This window comes from Gallus gallus, chromosome 14 (assembly GCF_016699485.2).
Source record: "Gallus gallus isolate bGalGal1 chromosome 14, bGalGal1.mat.broiler.GRCg7b, whole genome shotgun sequence".
NCBI lineage: Eukaryota > Metazoa > Chordata > Aves > Galliformes > Phasianidae > Gallus > Gallus gallus.
This window is the reverse complement of record NC_052545.1, coordinates 8,618,115-8,642,752: the sequence shown is the minus strand read 5'-3', so window position 1 is coordinate 8,642,752 and position 24,638 is coordinate 8,618,115. Positions and strand designations below refer to the sequence as shown.

Below are 24,638 nucleotides of genomic sequence, written 5' to 3'. Positions count from 1 at the left end.
ATCTTTGCTTACATGCACTGCAGAGGTAAGTTGTGGCTGCTCATGTTCTCCTGTCACTGAGTATTATTCAAGATAGGAACGGTTTATGGTAGGGATGCTGTTAGCACTCCTGCATACCCTGCAGATTTAAAGGTACAATGAGAGCTTCCATTAACTTATCAGTCTTGAAACTCCTACAAAATGCTAATGCAAAGGCAAGGTAAATACAGAGTGCAGATAATGAGGTGGCAGAGCTTCTCCATCACTCTCCTCTGTGACTCACCCTGGCAAGGGCACATTCCTGATCCAGAGTAACCTCATGGTAATTCATCTGGGATACACATTATATGTATACATGTAGAACACATGGACCTTATGTAGTACAATCCAGCCAGGAAGCAACTCAGTAAATCTTAAGGAGAAAAGGCAGAGGTTGGACCCAAACTCAGGGCTGAGTTCTTGGTCTGACCACTGACACTGTAATGGCAGTTCAGTGAATGAGCAGCACAGCAGCACAGGGACAGCATTACAGACAGTGAGTGTGACCTGGCTGCACTTACAGGGAGAGACAGCAGTAACTCCTTGCTAAATTCCAGTTACGTGCCATCCCCTTCCCTTTCTACAGACTCCTTAAAACCAGTATTTGGTTCAGTTGAGATTTATTATTGCATCTAAAAATTATTTTATATATACAGTTTATTACATCTTTTACACAGCTTTTGAACAACAAAACTATTTCACATACATACGACTTTTGTCCTCTCAGCACCTGTCATTTATAAATATTTGCTTATTTTTGTAATATTTCCCAGGTCTTTGTAATTCCTGACACTAACATGCAGTAGCTGTAGCAGTGGCTGTAGCAGTGGCTTCACCAGAGGAATTGTTGAGACAATCTTCTCCTCCTTGGAGCCACAGGTCGTGTTACAGCACTGCGGTTCTATGATGGCTCCTCTTCCAAATCCTCGCCCCTCTGGATGATCATTTTTAGAAAATCATTCTCAGTATGAAGTAATCCAGGAGTGAAGATGCACTGCAACTCTTCCTGCACCCATCAGTGGTGCGTTCCTTTGACTCTGTGACACTGCTTTGTCCTTTGGGAACATTTCCTGATGTGCTTCGTGTTTTCACTTTTTTATTTATTTTACGTAAGGTCAGGGAGAAGTCATCACCATGATAAGAATAATGAATAAGAACAATACATTTCATAGTGACTGAGGAATATAGAACGACCAGGTCATTCATCCCCAGAAACAAAAGTAGTTTTTTGGGAACAGGCAGATAGCTGTTTGATGTTAGAAGAAGGAAAGAATGATCAAACTTAACAGAAGACCAAAAACAAAGAGTGTTTTAAGGAATGTGTGACCTTCCTGGCAAACAGGTCTTGTTTTAAGATAATGATCCACAGAATCTGCAAACGAGAATTTCTTTGGTTTGTAACCAAGTTGATTTCGTGCTTTGTCTATTCGAAAAGTGTGAGTTACAGTAACGTTCCAGACCTAAAACCCAAAAGGACAGTTACGGAAGTGACTTCAACATCTGGTTTTATAGAACATTGACAAACGTATGTCAACATGATATTACAGTGGAATTAAAAACATGAATAAAGATAGATGCTCAAAAACATACTTATTTCAGATCCTTATTCTGTCCAGAGCTAATAGAATAAGTTTATATAGCTGACAAAGAATCAAAGCTATGCAACAGCATCCTTGGTGGACTGAGTGGAAAAGGAGTTCATGACACTGATTTCTCACTTGTGATTGTTAAGCTCTACAAGTAAGAACTAAGGAAATCCCACACAACAAATGAGCACACTTCCCCACACTGACTCATGTGTACAGATACACATGTAATGGAATTGTATGAATGTATGTGGTGTGGCTTTCCAGTTTTGCAGAAATGAACATCCAGGAAACGGAAAACATTCACTTCTGCATGGATATATTCTCCACGTCTGAAAGCAGGGTACCTGTGAAAGTGTGCCAGTTGCACAGCCTCTCTCATTTCTGCTTCAGATATAGAACTAAGGTAGAAATATAAAAACTGATATGCAAATGTGGAATGACTGAAAAGCTATAGCATCACTTACTAAGGTCCATTCAATCCCTTCTGCTTCCTATTATGTTACATGCTACAATACAGTAAGAAACCGTAGATGATAGATGGAAGCATTTTGATCTATATTGCAAATCATAATGTTGTACAAAAACATAAGTTAGATAAAAATGAATTTGTCCGGATTTGTCCAAATTTTTGTTTGCAGGAAATGGAATTTTCATTCCAATTTATAATTATTTTAATGAACTTTCTAATTATTGGCTAACCTTACAATATGATGACTGCTACCACATTGACCTGAGATTGTATACCTTCCTTTAACAGCTAGTTCTATGGCATAGGACTGCTCTCTAGAAATAATGTAGTACCTGTTTTCCTCTTGTGCCAGCACCATGTCACTCACTCTGTCTTGCACCCCTATGTTGTCACTCTGGACTATCTAGTCTTCAAGTGAGGATTAGTTGCTGATCATATATAAGAGGGGACCAGGATTGCATGGAAAAATGAGGCCATAAATTGACTGCCTAAGCCCTGAATGAACTAACCCTTGAGCAGAAAGACAGAGCTGTAACACCATCAGTATCCAGAGGGCACATCACACATTTCATGAGAATTCTGATCAGAAATATGTAAATATTCTCACCTCATTCCTTGTCAAGAAAGGTGTGAAGCTAAAAAATGGCTTTAATGCCAGATGCAGATATTCCATCACAGCGGCTGCGAGGCAGAAAGTTACTTAATAAGACAGCTAGATAACAATAAACAGATAACACAACATTGCACATCCTGTAATTCCTACTGACAACATTGCACATCCTGTAATTCCTGCTCACAACAGAGGATTCAATTAAGATACTGAAAGGCAGTGTTTAATTTATTAAGTACATGATAAATTCAGTTTATTAATAGCCTTTAAACTATATCTGGGTATTATTAATATCAAATGGCATAAGTGATTAGATTAATTAAAATAAGATAATTCCTACGGCTCAGTCCCTGAATTTTATAAAAACATTATGTAGTTTTACAGACATTAACAAAACAATTTAAATAATAGCACAATAATGAAATATGTAGTTTATTATATTTACCTGCTATATGAACCAGCAGAACAGGAATATGTATCCAGGGTTTACTGTATCCTAATTTTTCAAACTAGAAGGGACATAAAAGCAAAGAATAACAGAGAATTTGTATTGAGCTGAGGATGGCAATGAAGCATGAAAATGGAAAAATGTATATTGAAAAAATATATCTAAACTTTTTCCAGTTAATCTTCCTATCAGTACATGAAAACACAGTACTACTCCCTCTTTGGTGTCCGTCTTATACTCTACAAATTAAATTGTATGGCAAATGTGAAACAATGGTATTTCCAAGGGGCAAGTGACCAAGCCAGAAACTGTATTTAGACAGAGGCCCATAGTTCAGCTGAAGTCATTACCCTGGAAGTCTTTTCTGTGTAGGCACTGAAAGATAAAAACTTTAGCATATTCCTAATATCCCAGCCTTTTGGTTATAAAGTTGCCTCTTCTTAACTCTTATGATAGGATTCTAAACAACTTTCCTTTTTGTGCTGCAGCTGACAACAGAGAATTAGCTAATATCTGTAAGAGGCCTCCCAGGTACTGATAGTAATTTTCATGCACTTAGCTGAACTCTCATAAAACAATAAGAGCCAAACTCCCCAGCAATGCCTATTCAAAACTTCCTCTAAAGCCAGTGCAACTTTGAGATATGCTAGGAGAAAAGGACAGACTTTTATCTTTGATAATTTAGTAATTAATGTGCATTGAACTTTAGTTAGTTAGTATGGTCTTTTAGTTAACTACATGACTAGGGCCCACACATTCCACTAGAGCTACACGTGTATGTAATACGTACTAATGGGATTATCCATTCAGAAAATACGACGTTTTCACCATCATGTATGTAATATGCCTGTCCACTCTGTTAAAGAAGCAGAGAAAAACAGTTACAAAAACACGGCCTTCTTTCTCTCACATACCCATCTATCTTTGTTGATTTGGTGAAGAGCATACCAGCAAACATACAATGAATTGACACACATCAGCTCAACAAATTACCTTCATTGGACTTCAGTGTGATTTCAAACAGCTCTCACACTCTTTAGTATGTTTCAAAACCAGAAAAAAGAAAAAGAGTCAAAATATCAGCAGAATGTACGTGCATTTGCACTGTCTGTGTGCTTGTGGAGCCACATGAGAGTTTTGAGGATTTAGCACACAATCTTTTGGAGAACCTTTGATCTCAAAGCATCAACAGTGAAACTTATTTGGGAGCTAAGGCTACTGGGATAGGATGCTTATATTGTTTACTTACAGCTACATAATCCTTCTCAGAGGTGAGAGCCTCAGCAGCTAGTAAGTGAGCTTGTACCAGGTTTCCTATGTGAACCCAGTTCATCAGAACTTTGTGATTCCCAAACTTGAAGTTAAATAGTCTCCGCTGGATACTTACCTATAGGAAAAAAAAAAAAAAACAACAGGAAGAAATAACTACACGAAGAGTGTTTATTACATGGAATAATTATTTTCATTTTGTCTCAGCCTGAATGCTTAGCATTTGCTGTATGTGTGTACAATTACAGCACAAGGATTGCATCACAAGGAAAAAAACCAAACAAGTAGGGTTTTATAGGTTCAGGACTGTTGCCCCGATACGCAGCGGTGAAACAGGATGGCATAATGGTGTTTGGATGAGAATTTACTCTTCTGAAACTGAAAAACATATTTAAAAAAACACTCTTTTCATTAAATGACCAGGAATGTAAACCTAGCTCTTCTACCATGGTGTTTCTGCTGTGCATTTTTTTTCACCTAAAAATACAGCTTGATCCTTGCCATTTCTCAGTGCCCATATCATGCTATTTGTTATCATGCACCATGCGAATTGTCACCGAGCTTTCTCTACAGTTTTTATGGGGGAACTGTTGAGACCTGGAGTCAACGTGTTTCCTTCCTCTTACGTTCAGCCCTTACAGCTCCCTGCGGAGCCGTGCAGGGTTGCCCACATGACACATACAGCTACCCGCGGCAGGTGGCGCTGCTCTTCGGGCCCATAAATGCCTGGAGGACGGAGCACACAAGTACGGAGCTTGGCACCTCCTTGGAAAGAACAAAATGTGATTATCGGAGAGTTTGGACATCAGCACATGACAGGCAAACCACATACATTGAATTATACATTCTGAAAGTAAAGGATCAGTCACACCATTCTACGTGATTCTGCTTCCCAGTTGTTTTCATCTCTGTATAAAATTGAATTCAATAGCAGTGGAAGGTCCTATCTTAGCAGCCTGGAAAATCAAATCCCTCTCACCACACCCATCTCCCCTCCTGCTATGCCTCCTGCTTGAATTAATTTTCTTTTTTTTTTGTTGTTGTTGTTGTAGATAAAAGTTGATAAAATACTTCTGTCTCCGTAACTGCAGACACACGGAATGGAGGAAGAAAAACATTCCATTCACTATATTCAGACACTTTGCTTGCTTGAGGCTCAATGGCATTGCAAAAGAATGGAAGAGGTCTCTTAAACAGAGGCTTTCAAATTAGTTAGAATGTTCTGAACTAAAATTAATGCTTTAAGCTCTACACATGAATCAGTACTTAGATGGGGAACAGGCACAACTCCACCTTTTATGTGGGAAGGTTTAACAGGTGGTAGGCATTTGCTCAGTACATAATCAAAGATGCTAAGACTGCATGCCCATCTAATGTTTGTTTATTACATTTCAGTTCAGAGAAATTGGCAAGAGTTGAACAATATGAATAGAAAAGCAAGGGTAAATATTTCTCTTGCCATGCACACACAGATTTTCTGTCATAGTCATTCACACACATGGAATGTTAGAAGTCAACATGATCCTGAGATTGCCGGTCTGTTTAAGAAGCAGCAATTATTTTTGCAAGACGACAGCAAGCTCTTGGGGATTATGGGAATGATTTATCAGACAGTGCTGAGATGTTCAAAGTGACAGAAAGAATGGGCAATAAAAGCGCAAATCCTGTAAAGTTGGTAATGATTTAAAATTATTTGAAGAAGTAAAGCAACATAGGCTGGATTTTCCTACCTGTTGTTTGTATACAATTTCCTGTCTGTCTTGGTATGAACATACAAACGTTAGTCATCCTCTGAAGGTAGGTTTATTTCAGTTCATTTTAAATATACTATTTATTGATAAGCCAGTAAACAGATAAAGGAATAGCACTACTAATGGTAGGAAAAACCCAAACATTTCAGATGTACCTTTTAGTAAAGTCCCATTAGCAGCAAGAACCATTTGGTCTGCGATTGCCTTCGTTCTAGAGTAATGATTAAAATGCTATAAAGAAAGGCAGAATATGATCAACATTTTAATCACATTATTGTATCTGTGAAGGCAGACTTAATGTTTACATCTGATAACATCTAAATCTAGCCAGTCTGTAGGCATCTGCTTTTAATATAATTAAAGCTTTAAATAATTAAGTTAAATATGAAATAAAAAAAACTAGACCTTCCAAAAATGTTTCAATTTCCTATTAAAACTATTTGTATATCTCTAAATAAATATATTTTATATAACTATAACTATATAATCATAAACACTTGTCTCCCAGTTTTATCTTTTACTATTATCTTAGTAAAATGCATCCAATTGTATTAACTGGGATTCTGAACATAGCCCATGCTGGTTTGGTGGTTACTTCTCCACACTAGGTGACTTACACATCTCTTAAAGTTTGTATTGCTATAATTTATACTGAAAATTATACCTAAAAGTTACACAACAGTTGCACCTTCCTTCATGCACCATCTAGCTCTGCTGCTTGCTATTTCATGGTCATCATCAAAGAAAACATACCATTAAGGCTCAGAAACATGCAACTAATTGCAAATGCCTTAAATGCTTTATTAGAAGTTTGAGGCGCTGTGCAGGCTTTGCACTGACATTTCCAACTAACTATTGCAGGAGGCTTCAACAGAGTAGTAGTCAGTGCTGTTTAGGATTCTTGGACACAGGATGCACAGTCTAAAATTACAGCTTTTAGCTGCAGGCAGGGTGCTGGGGGCAGGAAAGAACAAATGACAAGCTTAGAGTGGCCAGAATGCACTGAGCTCCAGATTTCAGCTAGAAAACATTCCTCAAAGGTCATAGCAAAGAAGGCAACTATTTCAGAGCAACTATGAGGTGATGTAAGGAAGCATCAAGAAAGCAAGGTTTGGAAATATCAAAGAGGCAATAATGAGTGTCCATAAAGATGTGGAATCTGATATTTAACAATATTCTTCAGTGCAAAGGCTCATGGGAGCCACGATATTCACAATTTAGAGAGCAGCTGGTTCCCTGAAAGCCCTTCCTCTAAAAATCTTCCTGGGAAATGTCAGATTCCACCTTCTTTAATCATCTTGTGTATCTTAACATCCTCAATCTGGCTACTTATAGTATATAAAGGTAACAGTGATTTGAGTATCTCTTAATTGATATAGGTCAATTTTTATTAATGAAAAATAATTCCATAGAGTTTAATCTAATTCAATGCTCCCAGATCCACCTTCACATAATCTACTCCTCTGAGTACAGCAGATGTCATGCCATCGCATGAACAAAGTACCTTTTCCAGCGGAAAATACGGCACAGTTTCTTCATCTCCTTCTTCAATAGGATTCCCTCCAAACACCACGTTCACTGTACTGGTATATATCAGCCTAGGGATATTTCTTTGTTTGCAGACTATAATGTTATAAAAATACATTGTTTATAACAAAAATAAAGAGTGAGAAATAACATATGAGTTGGAAAACTCTTCTTGAAAACAAGTGTTACAGAAAAAAGTGATTTTTTAACACATTAGTATCTTTCATTCAGGTGGAATTTTTCATCTCAAATATTTGCTGTTTAAATATTTCATATTGCAATCACCAAATCACCAAATGCTTTAATATTCACAGCTATCATAACTCCACCAGTCTGTGGTCGGCCCCTGGACAGAGGAAATCTTTTGGCAGGGAAAATAAAGCCTGCTTTCTTTTAAAAACATTTATGAAAAAATGTTGATTTTACAAGCTGAATAACAAGGAGATGAGTACAAATGTTCCTGGTGATCTAACAGCTCTGAAAACCATCTGCATCTTTCCAGGGGTAGGGATGTGGGACAGCAGCCTGTCTGCAGACCATCATTTTTGCCCTGCAGAGTGCAGCAAGCAGTTCTGCTTCTCGCACCCCAGCTACACGGATATCTACACAGGCCAGCAGTCATATGAGAAAATGTATTAGCTCTCTCCAGTGTGTATGACAAAACTGTCAATCTGTTCATAAGTGACAGATGGCCAACAAATGTTAGCAAGAAACATACACTGTCAATGTATAACCATTGGTACACTAAATACAAATGAAACTGGTGTAATTTCCAAAACAAAGTCTTAATTAAGGATTCCAGCTGAGAGTAAGATGTCTAAATTCTGCTGCATATGTCACTGCAAACTTCAATAACACACATTTCCTTTTGATTTAGCAATGTTTCTAAAGTTTAAGTGAATTAATATTAACAAAGTTACGATATTTGGAATCTACGCAGCAGTCAGTCCAGTTGGCTCCCTGACTCATTTTGAAAATAATAGAAGTAATTATTTGATGTAAATGTTTGGAAGAAAATAGGATAACAAAAGGTGTTATTAAAATGTAGATTAGCAGGGAGCCACAAGGTTCATACTCCTCCCAGATTCTTGCACTGTTAGGAGCCTACATGAATATGACAGTACATGTTTCTGTGGGTTCAGATGTTGGGGTAAGAAGAAGGTAAGATGTTGCAACCTTTTCCCTCCAGCTCATTTAGACCTTTACTTGCCTGCCGCTTCAATGTAATTATTCTGTTTTGTTGTTTTGTTTTGTTTTCAGTAGTAACCCACAGTAATCCTCAGGCAGAATGGAAATGGGTCTATATTAGAACTATTTTTGCCATTTTGCTTTTTTATTTTATTGTTGTTTGGGTTTTGATGGAAAAGCAAAGAGAAGGTAGCTTTGGAATTTATGATATACTTCAAAATGTTCTCTTCTGGAGTAGAATATACAGGTGGAAATCTGACATTTGTTAGCAGATATTAGTTAAAAATCAGTATGTAATAGAAAAGGGTCAGATTAGATAGGGTCAACAAGGATAGATATAGTAAAGTGGTAACATAATAGCTAAGTACACCTAGGACATTTATGGCACCTAAATGTTTACAGCACAACAAAGTTTAATAACTCTCATGGTGTTTCTATGAGAAAAAAAGATAATTCTCCTTCATCACAGTGAAGGAAAAAGATAAACCATTACACAGTGGAGAGTTTAAGTTGGTCTGCCATGGAATGAAGTCCAGGTTGAAAACTTTCCTCAGTCCAATCCAGTGGCAAATCTCCTACCTGTTGTAATGGAATCTGTTTCATTCCATCTAAAAAGTTAATTTTCTGCGTTAGAAGGATGAAATATTTTAAATCTGTCGTAGATTATCTTACATTAGGGCCCTATTCTGCACAGCTAGCTTTATATCATACTCAGATTAAGAGGGGAAGAGCCTCTTTTAAATGCCATATCACAGAAAATATCCAATTAGAAGCTTTTTAAATTCAGTTGGTTTGGGTCATATGCAAAGAAAGTCTAGGTACATACCATCAATTATGACTTCAGTGCCACCAACATTTATGGATTCAATCTGCTCTTTCTTTTGAAGCTATAAAAAAGTTTTGCATAAAATCTAATTAATTTATCAAGTCACATTCACAATAAAATCATTGCAACTGACAGATCTAGAAGACCTATCACCTTTGCTCTTTGTAGGTGTTACAATGTCCTTCTAACATACAGAGATTTCTAGCAGTTCTCATTTTTAATTGCCTTGCTCTTTGTTGAGTAGCACGTTACATTCATGCTTTGACATTTACTACCTTAAGGAACACCTCCCTTGTTCTCTGCATGGATCACCAGACCTTTATAATCAACTTCTGTCTCACCAAAATACCACTTAACCATATTCTCTGACTTCTGTATGCAGATAAATCTTTTCTTTCACAAGAATAGAGGGAGAAAATGGTAGGAAAATTGTACTTGCTTGTTCTAATCCTGACATTCCACAAGCAGCCACATGAAAAACACAGTCAGCCCCTTCACATGCTTTGAGCACTGCTTCATAATCCCTCACATCACCCTGTAAAATGAGACAAAAATGGATTTTGACTGATAGAGCTCATTGCATTCTCCATACCATCAATATTCAATATGGCTATTAAAAAAATTTAAAGTCATTCTAACCTATTTCTCACAGTAATCAACTAACATTAAATAAAGTATCACAAACATAGAGAAAAATCCATGACCAAGACTTTTCTTAGTATTGTATTGCAAAACAATCATGACTCTCGATAGCCTCAATTACAACACATATTTTCACACTTAGTCCTGCAGGCTGGCAAAACTTGTTTGACTTGAATGGGAGCAGCATATGCTTGAGGGCAGGAGAATCAAGCCCAAGTGATGCTAAAGCATAGCAAGGAGAGTTCAGCTGTTTGCCAAGGAATCACCAAATTTGAGAACTCATTTTCTGATAGCAATCACACCTTAAGATCTGTCTTGTGCCATCTAGACAAAAGTCACTCTGCCTATCTAAGCTTTATTTTAAGTACTCAGAAACACAAATTTAATTATAGTTTTGTTCAAGGTTAAAACTGAAAAGTATACTCTACATGAATTTTAAATTGTATTAGTTGAATTGTTGACAATACTGCATCACTGCTCCATGTTTTTTAAAAGCTGTTTATTAAACTGAGCATAAGAACAGCCATTCTGGGTCAGACTAGAAGTCTGTCTGGCCCATTACTCTGTCCACTACACAACTACGCAGAGCAACAAGCATCATGTGTCCTCCTCTGCCATCCTCACCACTTTCCCACATGCTGACATGGCTAGAAGAATTGCATCACTACCTGGATAGCCCCTGAGACAGGAATGTTGTGATTACTTTTAGCTTTGTCATTGACATTCTAATTTTAGTGATGGTGTTTAAGAGATCTTATGCTAAACACTCAGTCCAGATCAGCTAGACGACACCCTAGCTAGAACTAGTCTAGCTAGAACTTGTATAAGATGACAGGAGCCATGCACAAAGTGCTAGTGTGTGCATGCACACTCGGATGCCCAAATCTGAGTGGGTGAAGCAACTGAAGAGTAAGCGTCCCCCCACATCGGGCAGTATTGGGGTTTGCTGTTCTCTACAGGTAGTTGTGGACTAATAAATATGGTAGGTCATTTTTGCTCTCCCTCTTTTGAAGACAAAATAAATAAATGCATTGAATTGTTATGAATCAAAAGTAATCAGGGCTCATAAATGGTTACTTTAGGAAGAGCAGGTATAGGGCAAGCCTATGTGACACTTGCCTGATCAGTAATGTGATACTCCAGAACACTATTCCACCACCATGTATTTTTATTCAGAAGACTTCCTGAGTTTAACTTAACTTACTTGTTTGGCAAACTGAACGCAAGTAAACTTTTGGCATGGCTTTGTATATGCATTTTTTTTTCCCCACTGCATGAGAAAACAATCTATTTTGTTTATACTAATCTGACTCCTCATTTCATTTAATGACTCTTCTTTCTTGTACTGGAAAGAACAGTGAATAGCCGATGTCTATGCCTTGCCATGCCTCTCACAGTCTGAAGATCTTTTACTCTGAAGTCATTGCTTTTCCATTCTGGAAAGCCCTGGTCTCCTTAATCATTCTTTGTATTGAAGTTATGCTACATATGTGATTATTATTTCCCTGTCCTGCTCTGACATTTTTACTCCAAATAACTAGCTTGAGAAATAAACTTTACCACTTCCTTGCTCACTCCTTCATCTAGGTTAAGTATGAATGGCACATATCAAAACAGGACTCTTCAGAACTTCATGGTGACACTGAGATAACTGACCACTTGGACTCCTGCTGCTTGCTGTCTTTTAATCAGTTACTTATGCACACAAAGACCTTTTATTGTGACTTCTTACTGTCTTTAAAACCATTTACAGAAAAACTTTTATCAAAAATTCCTAAGAGGAAAACTTGCTAATGTGCATAGAAGTAGTATGACTTTATTTCACTGCTGTTAAATACGCAGTTTCAACATACCTTGAAAAAGTCTGCACCATTTGGAATTTCCCATTTAGGTTTTCGTATATCAAATAGAACAACAGCAACTCCTGCCTTGGCAAGAGCACATCCCAGATTGTATCCCAAGTAGCCTCCACCTCCTGTCACCACTGTCCTTCTGCTTTTAACCAGTGGTTCGGTGTGCTCAGTTAGTTTGCTCTCACATAGGAGGTCCCCGTGAAGCTCCTCTGTAGATCCTTCTTGCATCACGGCTGCAAGATAAAAAGCCTCTTGAAAATTCTTGCATGGTACACTGGAATTTAGAGAATTTCAGTAAACTTCATGTTACAACGATCCTTTTGTAACTACACTATTTTTATTTATATCTATTTTATTATCTTAATGGGCTTAAGTTAGGTATATTCATAATTTTGGTGACAGTATTTCGATGTAAAATTTATAATGAATCTGGATACTTTTACATTCCAATAAAGTCTTTTCCTCTTATCTATTAGTTTCATGTTACATAAAAATGAAAAGAAACTATAGGATTTTAGAGATACAAACTTCTTACCAACTTCTGTTGATATTTCTTTTCATCAGGTCACTCGTATACAGCTGTTTTATGTACTTTGGAAGATTGATTTGAGTATCATAGAGTTTCAGGTTGGATATTAGGAAGAATTTCTTCTCAGAAAGAGTGCTTAGGCATTGCAACAGGTTGCCCAGGGAATCAGTGGAGTCATCATCCCCAAAGGTTTTTAAGGAAAGGGTAGATGTAGTATTCAGGTACATGGTTTAGTGGACAGTACTGGTGGTGGGTGGATGGTTGGACCAGATGGTCTTAGAAGGCTTTCCCAAACATAATGATTCTATGATTTTATGGTCATTCCATGACACACAATTCCACAGGAGTTAACAGACTGTACACTTTCTTGTGGATGAAAAGTGAATTTATTCTACAAGAATCGCTTCTCTTTAGATATGCACTCATATTCAGCAATTAAAATTACCAGTATTCCAAATCGTGGTATGCTCACAAGAAATTAAATTTAACAAGTTAATTAACAAGTTAATTTTTCTGCATCAGAACAGCCCTACTGTCTTGATTCCTTGTATGGCCTTTACATAATAAGATCTAAGTTCTCATGTCCCCAGATAAAAATCTAGATTATGTATACCTAAAAACATTCAAATTAAGTACCAGTAAAGTGAGAGGCAAGCTGTGCCTGCCACTTTAGATTAAAAATATGGACCCAATTCATGCAAATTACTATGGTTCTCTCATAGTCAGAAATGGGTCCAGATAGCAACATCCCCACACACTCCTCAAGAGCATTTGTAGAAACATTACAGCAGTTGGGCTCAGGTTTTACTCTCAGTCATTTACATCAGAGTTCAGCACAGATTATGCAGAACTGGCCATGTCTGCTAACTGACAGCTGCATCACTTCCAGAGTGACAAAGAAATACTAGAAAAACCATGGGAAGTGCATCCCACAGTGTGTAACCCTGCAGTTACAGACTACTTTGTCATCACTTCTTTACATTTTTTAAAATTTGTTTTTCATATTTTTCATTTTTTTTCTGCTCTGCTTTTCTGATTCCAGACACAGGGAAATAATCTGGAGCAGTCTCCACACTGCTATACTGTTTCATCACCAAGATCAGCTCACTAAATTCAATGAAACAAATAGCATAACAATGGGAACTTGAGCTCCTTATGTTGAAAAATATCCTGATACTTAAAAAATGAAAAATAATCCACATTCCCAAGCACAAATTAAATAAGAACTATTAAAATAAAACAGATACGCTTCTTGCGTTAAGAAAAATAAAATTTACATCTCTAAATCATGCTTTGCAGTAGCTTTAAGCCATATAAAACTACTTCACTTAGCAGTTCATTAAAAGATGCACTTTTCTGTACACTGTAAAGATGGTGAGAGTCAAGCTTGTCACATATGCCATTAAAAAACATATTGTTAAATGGCATGTATTTGAATGCTGATACCTGCCATTAATATCTCCTCATATTTAGCTGTACATTGTATCAGAAAGCATTCTATCACATAAGATTGAAGATTCTGCTAGAAATCTTCTTAAAACACACTAATAGAATGTGAACATGCATCAGCTTCAGATGAACTAGAAATTAACAAATATTCAATATATACAATTGCACAAGAAAATATTTCCAGAATCAGTAATGTCCTTGTTTCTGAAGATGATCTAGAAGTTTATTCACGCATTCTGCATATTATGCATAGTTACACCTTAAGCAGTATGTGTGGTATGAGTTCTTAGCTCCTCTCCTGCCATTTCAAATTTAGAAATACAGAAATTACTTTCCCCTAGAAAGTTAGACTCAAACATTTCAGATTTTTAAGAATAGCTAAAGAAATATTAAGTACCCTTGGTAGAATCCTGGATGCCAGTGCTCTCCTCGTACTTCCTGTCCAAGTAAGACGATGAGACTTGTCTTGCTGAACAATTAGTAACACAAGGTGCTCAGGCAAACAGAGATGTTCAGGTGTGCTCAGGTCCTTTTGTTGTTCCTGCTCCTTTGTAGCTGGTGGCTGGGCTGGGAGCCAAAAAAAGGCAGGGCTTAATTTGTACATAATTTACATTCCTTTTCAGGAAAAAAAAAAGTTCTCCACATCAGATCCTTCTAAATATCTTCCTGTCACCTTGTAAAAGGATTGCTAAGACACTAGACAACACAAATATACTATTGTTACATCATTCTGTAGATAAATGGCTCTAAAACGTTTCACCTAGGGTTTACAGAAAGTATAGAGAGAAAAGTTCTTAGGAAAAACTGGAAAGAAAATCTTAACACTAATGCCTGAAAACAAATTTATCTCTCATGGTCGTGTGGCAACCAGTCACTAGTGGTATTCTCCAGGGGTCAGTATTGGGGTCGTCCTGTTTAACTTCTTTATTGATGATCTGGATGAAGGGACTGAGTGCAGCCTTGGTACATTTGCAAATGACACCAAGCTGGCAGGAAGAGTTCATCTGAAGCCAACTGTAAGAGCTTTAACAAGATCAAGTCCTGGGTCCTGCACAACAACCTGAGGCAACGCTACAGGCTTGGGGCAGAGTGGCTGGAAAGCTGCAGGGAGAAAAGGGATCTAAGGCAATTAGTCAACAGATGGCTGAACATGAGCCAGCAGTGTGCCCAGGTGGCCAAGAAAGCCAGTGGCATCCTGGTTTGTATCAGAAATAGTGCAGCCAGCAGATGCAGGAGGTGAGGTCACACCTTGAGTACCATATTCAGTTTTGGGCCCCTTACTACAAGACACTGAAGCCCTGGAGCGTGTCCAGAGAGGGGCAACAGAGCTGTGAAGAGTCCAAAGTGCAGGGAGAGTGTCTGAGAGAACTGGGATGGTTTGGTCTGGAAAAGAGGAGGCTCAGGAGATTCCTCAAGGTTCTCTACAACTCCCTGGAAGGAGGTTGTGGAGACATAGGGTTGGGTTTCTTCTCCCAGATAACACAGATATGACAAGAGGTAATGGCCTTAAGTTGCACAGGGGAGGTTTAGGTTGGATATTAGGAAAAACTGCATCTCAGAAAGAGTGGTCAGGCACTGGCACAGGCTGCACAGGGAAGTGGTGGAGTCACCGTCCCTGGAGATAGTCACGAAAAAGATAGATGTGGTGCAGAGGAACATGGTTTGGTGGACATGGTGGGGGTGCATTAACAGTTGGACTAGATGATCTTAGAGGTCTTTTCAAACCTTAATGATTCTATGATTCTATGAAAAGTTGGTAGGATACCTCTCAACCAGTAGCAGATTGAAATGAAGTACATTTCCCTTCTACCTACAGTTTCCAATCTCAATTTGGGTAGACAGAAGAAATAAAAATCTTGTTTGGCAATAATACTTAACTCTCCCACCTTGATTTTTATATCTTCATCTCCAATTCATTGTTTTTGGCACAAGAGTTATTCTCCCATTTCCAAGTGAAGTATAGGCAGCAAACTACCTGGTACACAACAGAAAAGGAAAAGGAGATTTACTCTTAAATAAAGCATTTAAAATTAATAATAATGTATTGTTTAATAATTATTAATATTAATTAATAATTACAGAAGTTCTCTGATTCTGAGATTTTAAAGCACTTTTAAAACTCATGACCTTTTATAAATTAAACAATGAGAAATCAAAACCAACATTTTAAAATGGGTGTATCTAAAACTAGGCTTCTGTAGTCAAGACGCTAAAGGAAGACTCCCAAATCTAAATATAAATTACTTCTATTTTAAATGTTGGCATATTAGGAATATCTCAAGTTTATAGGAGACTTTGTAATTTAAATACAATTTAATGGTCATGTGTTCACAAGCACATACTGACACTCAGGCAAACACGTTTTAGTATAACATATATGCATTTCAGTCCTTGTAGTCTGCATTAGAATCTTCTAACCTGTCAAGTAAATTTCTGCTTCTCAGATTCCAAATGAATGTCAAACCCAGATGAGAGTAAAATCCTCAGGAATACAAAATTCCCTCTGTTGAGCTAGCCACAGCATAGGTTTTGATGGTTTTATGGTTTTAAATGATAGGTTTTACCATTTTATCCGAGAAAGACAGGGTTATTCCATCAGTTCTGGGACTACTAAGGAACAACTCCATAAGTTGCAGAATCTGGTCAGTACTGCTCAGTGAAATCAACAAGGGGCACTTTAATTTGACTGTGGGTTCCCCTTTGACCAGAAGAAGCCATTTCAGAAGAGCTTCCAAAACTGCTATGCTGTACCTCACTCTTAATGAAGAATACAGGTAGTTGTACTTTATTCACTAAATCCTGCTATGTCTTGTTGAAAGAAACAGAAGCTAAAGTTAAAATGAGAAATACTGCTGCATTAATACTTCTGGTCTGGAATGACAGCTCATACAGAGTTTCTACCTTTTCTCCTGTAACCACCTGCAGTTCATACAGGCAGACAGAAATAGGCAAACAGGCAGTACTTGTAGGAGATGACTGCTGAAAATTCAACAGGAAGGAACACAACAGGAAGGTGTCAAAAAGTTTGCTGGTTTGTTTACACAGACAGTTCACATTTGTGAAGTATCACGACGATTTATCAAAACATTACTCACATCCAGTCTGTAAAGCAATGTTGAAAGGTAATTGCAGTGTTTCATGGAGGAATCTAGCACACTTACACAAGCTGATTTTAAATTGCATGCTGATAGGACCACTGATGTGTCTGAACTGAGTGAGTAGGATTCAGAGCCTGGTTGAGACAAGATGCTGCATGTCTGCAGGATGCAAAGGAACACTTGTTCCCACCAACTGCTGTGGGCACCAGTGCTGAATGCTGGACCACAGAGGGATGTGGTATTGTTAAAAGGATACATAGCTTATTTTCTTTGTAATGACAAAGTTTTCAGCCCACCGCTGGGTTTTCTGTCATCAAAAATGAAGAGGAAATAATGCAATAGTCACTTGAAAAGCATCTTAGAAACAAAAAGCCAGACTGGAGAGAATGAGCCAAGAGTTGTCTTTGTATTCTACCTTGAGGCCCAGGCATTTTTGGTTTTGAGTCGACCGCCAAACTGTCTTCCTTTGGAGAGTCATCTCTGAGGCCATTATTGTTTTATATCACAGTTCTGACTACACAAAACAAGCCTACTTATAAAGTTATATATCCACTACAGCCCCCAGTTCATCATTTGAGGCACAAGAAAAGACAACTCATAAAGCCAGAAACAAATTAAAAAAAAAAAAAAAAAAAGGAAATAAAATATAAGCTTAAAAAAAAATGAAGATGAACCTCACACACGATCTCATAGCTGTCAGATTGAAAATGATTGTACTACAGACACAATTGCACGTTATTTCTTTTAGTTTAAAAGGTAAATCACAAAGGACATTTGCTCTGGCAACTCCTTCAAGTTAGCTATGAGCAAGGCAGGACTGCACTTTCAGACTACAGGAAGGGAGTAGTGCTCTGGCTGTGAAGTAACAGGAACATGAATAAGGGTTTTTAATTGTGTGGAAGTTGTTATACAGAAAGGAGCCTTTAACAGAAATATAACCTAAGCATGAAGAACTGGACATAAGTCAGAGTTAACGTGACAGCCGGATGTTTGTCCTGAGTCATAGGCAGGATTACATGTTCTGGAGTGCCCAAGGGCAGAAGATCAGCAGAAAAGCTGAAGAGACTCAGATCTCTCCTAAAGCTACACTCAGCTGAGAATGTCCGAGCTAAGGCAAGAAAACAGTAGTGAGACATGAAAGACTGAAGTGGCAAGTGAGTTGCTCACATAAAATGGTTATTGAGATTGTCCAAAAAAAGGAGAGCTTGATAGAATTAGAAAATAAAGTTAAGGGTGGCGATCCTCCTCAGGTCATGTTCTGAAAAAAACGAAGAGACAGAAGGGAGAAAAAGGAGATAACGTGACTGAAACATTTTAAGATGAGCATGGGGCACTATACTGAAACCAGATGCAGACCTGATCTTCTCTGCCCATGTCCTAATATGTATGAGAATTATGAACTTGGGACACACTGCCTTCTCACCATGCGACAGCCTCAGAAGTCTAGTCAGTTAAAAAAGCTGTCAGGAAACTTCACTGTTGTTCTTTTCTATCTTATTTCTTTTTACTGTAATCAGATCAAAAGCTGTGTTGAGCAAAGAGGATAGATGGCAGAAGGAGGGTGTATAGTGGGGTAAAGGCTGATTGCATCAGGAGTGACCTAGGAACCTGAATGTTTGTGGCTATCACTGGTACTATAAATTGCTGTCTGGTTTAAATGCTCCACCACTGACTTTGGTTGAGTTCAAGTGACTCAAGTTCTTTGTGAGAAACAGAGTACTAGGATATTACACCTGTCTCAATCTTCTCCCAGCATGAAATCAGCGTGAAGTGATGGTGTTTACTCAAGCCAGGGAACTAGGAGATCTACACAGCCTCTGTGACTTTACAGAGCAACCAGGGACCAAAACGTGGAAGGATTAAAAAATTAACATTAAAGGACTGCAGTGAATCTATAGAAGTTGCTCATTGCTTTGGTATACCAAGCCTTGAGATATGAGATAAGCCACTTCGACTGCTTCTTTTTATGAGCTGTAGTGCTGTCTGTTTACAGGTAAAACTAAAATGAAGAGGTGCTCCTGTCTGAGCTAGAAAGGAGACAAGTTTAGAAACAGCCTGGATGCTGTGGCTTACAAAAAGCAACTAGAAGCAATAGTTTATTTCAGTTGGCTGAGAGGTAATCAAAGAAAAAGGTACAAGTCTTCAAGACTAGTGCTTGGGTAACATCTTTCACATCACTTCCTTTAGTTTCAAAAACTAGTCTTTAGATATGTAACATTATTAAATGTAGTATAAACAAAGTATATTAAAACCAACTGCTGTTCTAGTTTACTTTTAAGTAACCACTTAAAAATCTATGCCATTTGACCTCAAATTCTTTCTATACAATAAAGAATAAAAAGTCCTTATGGAGAGTTTGAAGATCTGAAAGTCAGAAAGATTCAGGTAACTTAAAGGTATGGCCACTCTTCAGTTTTATGTACTGCAAATAGGAGATAAAGCACTTGGTGTTTCTCAGCCCTTACTAAAGCTGTCAGAACTGTCATTTTCAACAGGAAGAAAAAATATTTGTATGCACTGTTTCTAAAGCACTTGAAACAGACACAATATTAATGTAACAGACGTTGATGCATACTAAAAGTATGCATCATTCAAATGACACATTAAATACTGTAGGACAGCACAACATTCTTCACAGTCCTTGCTAATTTAGAAAAGTAAGACACAGAGGCTTACACCTTACCTGTGGTCATGCTTTAATTTCGTGCCATAAGAGAAATATGCAGATATTCATTCCCATTATTACACAGAAGGCGTATTTTCTGTACCTAACAAAGCAAAAGAACAATGGTATGCTAGCATTAAATTAAGAACCTTTGGGCAGCAAGTTCCTCCTGATTTTTTGTTAGGCAAAAAGATTTAAGCATTCACCACTGTGCATTTCTATTGCTTGCCTTTTGTAAAGACATTTTTTCTGTATAAGAAGAGAACAATGCAATTATAAAATTCTGAGTAACAACCGAATACAGTTACACGTCTACTGTTCAAAGATACAATACTGTGCTCTGTTTTTTTCATGATCTCTCATTTGGCTTTTTCTTTTTAATACCATCAGATACAGCACTTCTAGGAACAAGCATATCTAATACTTTAAACATCTTTCTCTTAAAGTCTGAAAAATTAAGGTTTTCTAGTCTAAGTGTCAGACAGCTAGCTGTAACCCTGAGTTCTCAGATTCTTTTAAAATCCCTCTGTTCTTCATTAACATACACAAACATTCTCACTCTGTCTCCTCCTTTTTCCTTTGTCTGTGTACTTACTTGTATCATGATTCTACATATTTCACCATTTCCTCTTGGACAGAATAAAGCATGCATAAACACTGTAAAATACAGCATTGTAATGTGCTACATAAAGTGCTTTTCAAGTTAGGTTCCCATTTAGTTTGCATTTGTGGTTGCTTGTCTTAACGTCTGGATTTTTCCTCCTCTCTCAAAACTATTCAGAAATCAAATATCTAATAAATATATTTGAGATTGTTTCACAGAGGATTTAAGTTTAATGGAATGAAAAGTATCCTACATGTGTCTAACTGGTTCAGATCCATTGAAATGACAGTGAAAATTCTTGTTAGCTGTATTAACACTCTTGGGTGCCTAAAATCTTGGAACTTTGTGGTTTGAGATTTACATCAACATCAATATTAGATAATATGCTTACGAAGAAATTCTTACTGGACAAAATTCCATAGGACACAGCAGAACACACACTTATAGCCAATTTCTTCATTAAAAAAACACAGGAACTTCCCAGTGTTGACTCAAATTCAGACATATCTAGATAAAGGAATTTGTTACTGTTCCAAGATGTTCCACCCTTCTTCTATAGCCTGTTTTCCCCTGAGGCAGGTATGGCTGAAGCACAAAGAGTTCCTGAATTGCCAGTCCATACTAAGCTAATATGAACATCTGTACTCACACAGAGATTACCAATTCCTGCTGCAGTCTTCTGATAGGGGATTGAGTACATCAAGGTAGCAACTGCTTTAGCTGTGTGACTTTTGCATATTCACTGCATATAAATCACAATAGTTAGTGAATCACAGAAAATACATGACTTACAAACAAGATGGCAGAAAAGTATACAGCTTTTTCAATGCTAAAACTCTTTTATTATGTCTTGAATACAGCAAATTGCATTCCAGAAAGCATAAACCAGGAAGGCAAATGACATAAACGTGACAAATCAACATAGAAAGGTCATTAACAGAGCACTTGATTAATCTGGTCAGCACTGCTGACCCAGGTAGACAATAGGTGGAAGACAGAAGCTGTATTTTAAAGGATTGAGCTGCTCCAAGTAGGCAGCAGAGCTTATCAACCTGCAAGATAGCAGGGGCTCACAAGTATGGAAAGAGGCTGGATGGCCTGAAAACCCTCAGAAAAGAAAAAGGATAGAATACAATGGCTACATACTACAACATCTGACTCTGTTAGAATCTTCGGTGGTTACACAAATTTTAATGTAACATCTGTTCCTTTCTTTTCTGTTGCATTTTTCTACACATTCCTACACATATTTAAGTCTACAGTCTGAACGTGGGAGCACGCTCAAGAGAAAAAGTGTTATGAACATATGTCCAGACTAAACCAATGCAAACAAATGAGCAGTGAGCATTAGTGTAAATTGCAGTGAACTCAGGATTACATAGATCCATTTATGATCAGTCTATGAGACACTGTATAAACTGAGTTGTTTTGAATGAGTAAAATCTGTGAAAACCAAACACCATACAGAAAAAAAAGGTTGTAAATTAGAGGTTTGCCAGACTGCAATCTAACACAACACACTGAAATGTTTCAATTCTTATTTCATACCGAGTCTATGATATCACTGAATGTACCCACACAAGTATATTACCTTCTGAAGGACCTCCATAACAATACCAGAATATATACTATAGCATTGTGACATTTCTTAGATATGTCAAGGAATAAATAAGCATCTCTTCTTGGCAATACAGAAACCTTGTATCTTCTGCCTGGATTTACAGTTTCAACAAATTCACTCCTTTTGTCAGTAATCAGCATCTATTATTTATATACATACAATAAAAATGCAAATAATCCTATTGATATACAGTTAAGATTTTATACCAAAGCATCTCAGCAGTTATACACACACTAACACATAGAAAACATACTAAAATATACTATTAAGAATCAAACAAAATGATGCTTAGCACAGTGTGCCTTTTTAACTGCAGTCTGCCACAATAGGCTGGTGCTAACATGAAAGGCAGGAGTAAGATGGTGCAGAGCATACATAACTAGAAAGATACTTCTGTGATGGAAAAACAAAAAAAAAGGTTTAATTTTTCATGGAGATAAAACAGAAGAAGGAAAAGAAAAGAGACTACCTCCCATATCAAATTATTGAATCATTCCATCAGCTGGCACTCAGGAGAAATGAATGGCTCCTGAATAAACTCAGGCTGTGTATCTGAATTTTGCAGTCTGGATGAATTTTCATTAAAATTACATATACTAGAAACACGAATTTCTAGCCCTCTGAAAGACTTAAGTAAACACCTACAAAATGCTAATGAGCTGTCAACACTGAGTTCCTCATTAAGAAAATGTGTATTTCATAAACAAACTGGAAAAATATGTGCCTCAATACTGGGTTTTCTTAAATGGCACTGGAAACATTTTTAATCTTTCAATGGAAGGAAATGCATAGAACTTAACAGAATTGCTTTGAAGACTGGCAGCGTCTGGTTATACAGACGTATCCAGGCGTTAATCAGTATCAAGATATTCCTTATTTCCATGTGTGATGATTTCTGAATCATCCACTCTGATCCTTCTCTACTGCCAACGTAACATGGAAAGAGTAAAAATAATTATTAGCAAACTCCTTTCAGCAAAGTCATCCCAAGCTTTGTTTTCTGCACTAAGGTTATTCCTTGGACTTCTTATTCAAAGCATCTCTTTCTAGTATCACAGCCACCTGTCACATCTGTTGGTGATGAGAGCACCAGCAAACAAGTCTCAAACCAACTGCCAAAAAGTACACCTCTGATGTACCATCAATTGATTGAAGCAATTATTAGTGTGATGTGGTAAAATAATTATTCCCAGCCTGAGGAGAAACAGGGGTCTGATTCTTGTACAACTACTATTACATTACAAAATCACTACATACTCTAAAATTTATATTCATTACATTAAAAACTATCCTCTGTTGATGTTTAGACTTTGGAGAGTTCAAGGCTCGATTTACTTTGAGTTCTGCAACACCTGTAAATACAGTAAGATGGCAACAGTTATCAACTGTAAGCTCTCCTCTCCCAGAAGTTTAGAGGAAAAAAAAAAAAGAGTACATCCTTCCCTCTTTATACTTGAAGCTGGAAGCTTTAAGTACGCAATGAAGTGAAGCAGGCTAGTGGTATCACTCCAAACATCTTCAGCTTCCTTTGTTGGCCTAAATTTTAATCCTACAAGTCAAGCATAGGAATAACTTCCTTAAATACATCAAAATATACATCACGTAAGTTCACAGACACAATTGAAAAAAGGATACTGGAAAAACTATATAAAGTAACCTGAGTAACAATTTACCTTACTTATGCGTTCAACTGTGCTACAACATTATGTACTTTCTGAAGTACATTAACAGGAATGTTTTCCAATATGCTTTACAACCAGTAGTTCACTTTGGAAGGCTCAAAGACAGAGATGGTTGTGAAACAATAGCCTCTGTATCTGCATGCCTCTAACACCTTGCTTGCTACTACAGGATGGTTATCCTGTTTCCTCTCCAAGCACCCCTTCTTAGTGGCCAGCTCTTACACTCTGAATTCTGCCCATATTTGAGTGTGATCCAGATTTTATTTTCTCTGAAGCAGCAGGTCTGACTGGATTTTTTTCTTCTCTTTGAATGACTGGGCAGTGTTTGTAAACCAAAATAGAAACTACAGCTGTAGAAACAAGGATTTTAAACACAGTCTCAAAATATATCTGCCTCACCCAATCCTTGATGAACAACTCGGTAGGCCTGAGTTCTCTAGTGCAACTCCCTCTGTGGTTGTCTCCCTGTACATTTTCCCCTCAAATAGCAATGTGACAAATGCTTGTCAGCTCTTGCCTTTCTTATTTAAGTCCATGTATTGTTACATTCACACCAGGAATTTCTCTTCTTATATATATATATATATATATATATATATATATATATATATATATATATATATTTAGTTTGCTAATTAAAAAGTAGCACGTTGGCTCTGTGAGAGGTTTGGTTTGTCAGCTACCTCTTCCACTATCTTGTAAAAATAATACAGTGTTTGCTGAGGCTGTCTTTACTATTAATAGCATCTTTTCCCAATCAGTTTTATTCGTTTGAATGACAAATCATGCAGGCCATGTAG

General features: G+C 37.3%; 2 protein-coding genes across 7 annotated transcripts in view; both read right to left on the bottom strand.

Annotated features, from left to right (window-relative positions):
- Positions 1–657: 657 nt before the first annotated feature.
- LOC771638 (putative short-chain dehydrogenase/reductase family 42E member 2-like) lies at positions 658–23,702 on the bottom strand. 2 transcript variants are annotated; one of them, XM_015294555.3, is made up of 15 exons: positions 21,185–23,702; positions 19,950–20,034; positions 16,055–16,143; positions 14,566–14,735; positions 12,191–12,423; positions 10,135–10,230; positions 9,696–9,756; positions 7,659–7,777; positions 6,310–6,385; positions 5,086–5,168; positions 4,384–4,521; positions 3,925–3,990; positions 3,132–3,195; positions 2,684–2,757; positions 658–1,478 (listed from the first exon to the last, which is right to left on the bottom strand). In XM_015294555.3, the coding sequence occupies exons 5-15, from the start codon at positions 12,416–12,418 to the stop codon at positions 1,275–1,277; spliced, it is 1,209 nt and encodes a 402-aa protein (XP_015150041.1). In that variant the 5' UTR covers positions 12,419–12,423; positions 14,566–14,735; positions 16,055–16,143; positions 19,950–20,034; positions 21,185–23,702; the 3' UTR covers positions 658–1,274. The 2 variants fall into 2 exon arrangements, with proteins under 2 accessions (XP_015150041.1, XP_025011052.1); XM_025155284.2 differs by having other exon boundaries at positions 12,191–12,425; positions 14,599–14,735.
- Positions 23,235–24,638, bottom strand: part of VWA3A (von Willebrand factor A domain containing 3A) — a 29,267-nt gene continuing 27,863 nt past the window's right edge. For all 5 annotated transcript variants that reach the window (XM_025155272.3, XM_025155273.3, XM_015294549.4 and 2 more), the window contains one exon: positions 23,235–23,705. In XM_025155272.3, the coding sequence (XP_025011040.2) occupies positions 23,700–23,705 (6 nt within the window). In that variant the 3' untranslated portion in view covers positions 23,235–23,699. The remainder of the gene's footprint in view (positions 23,706–24,638) is intronic.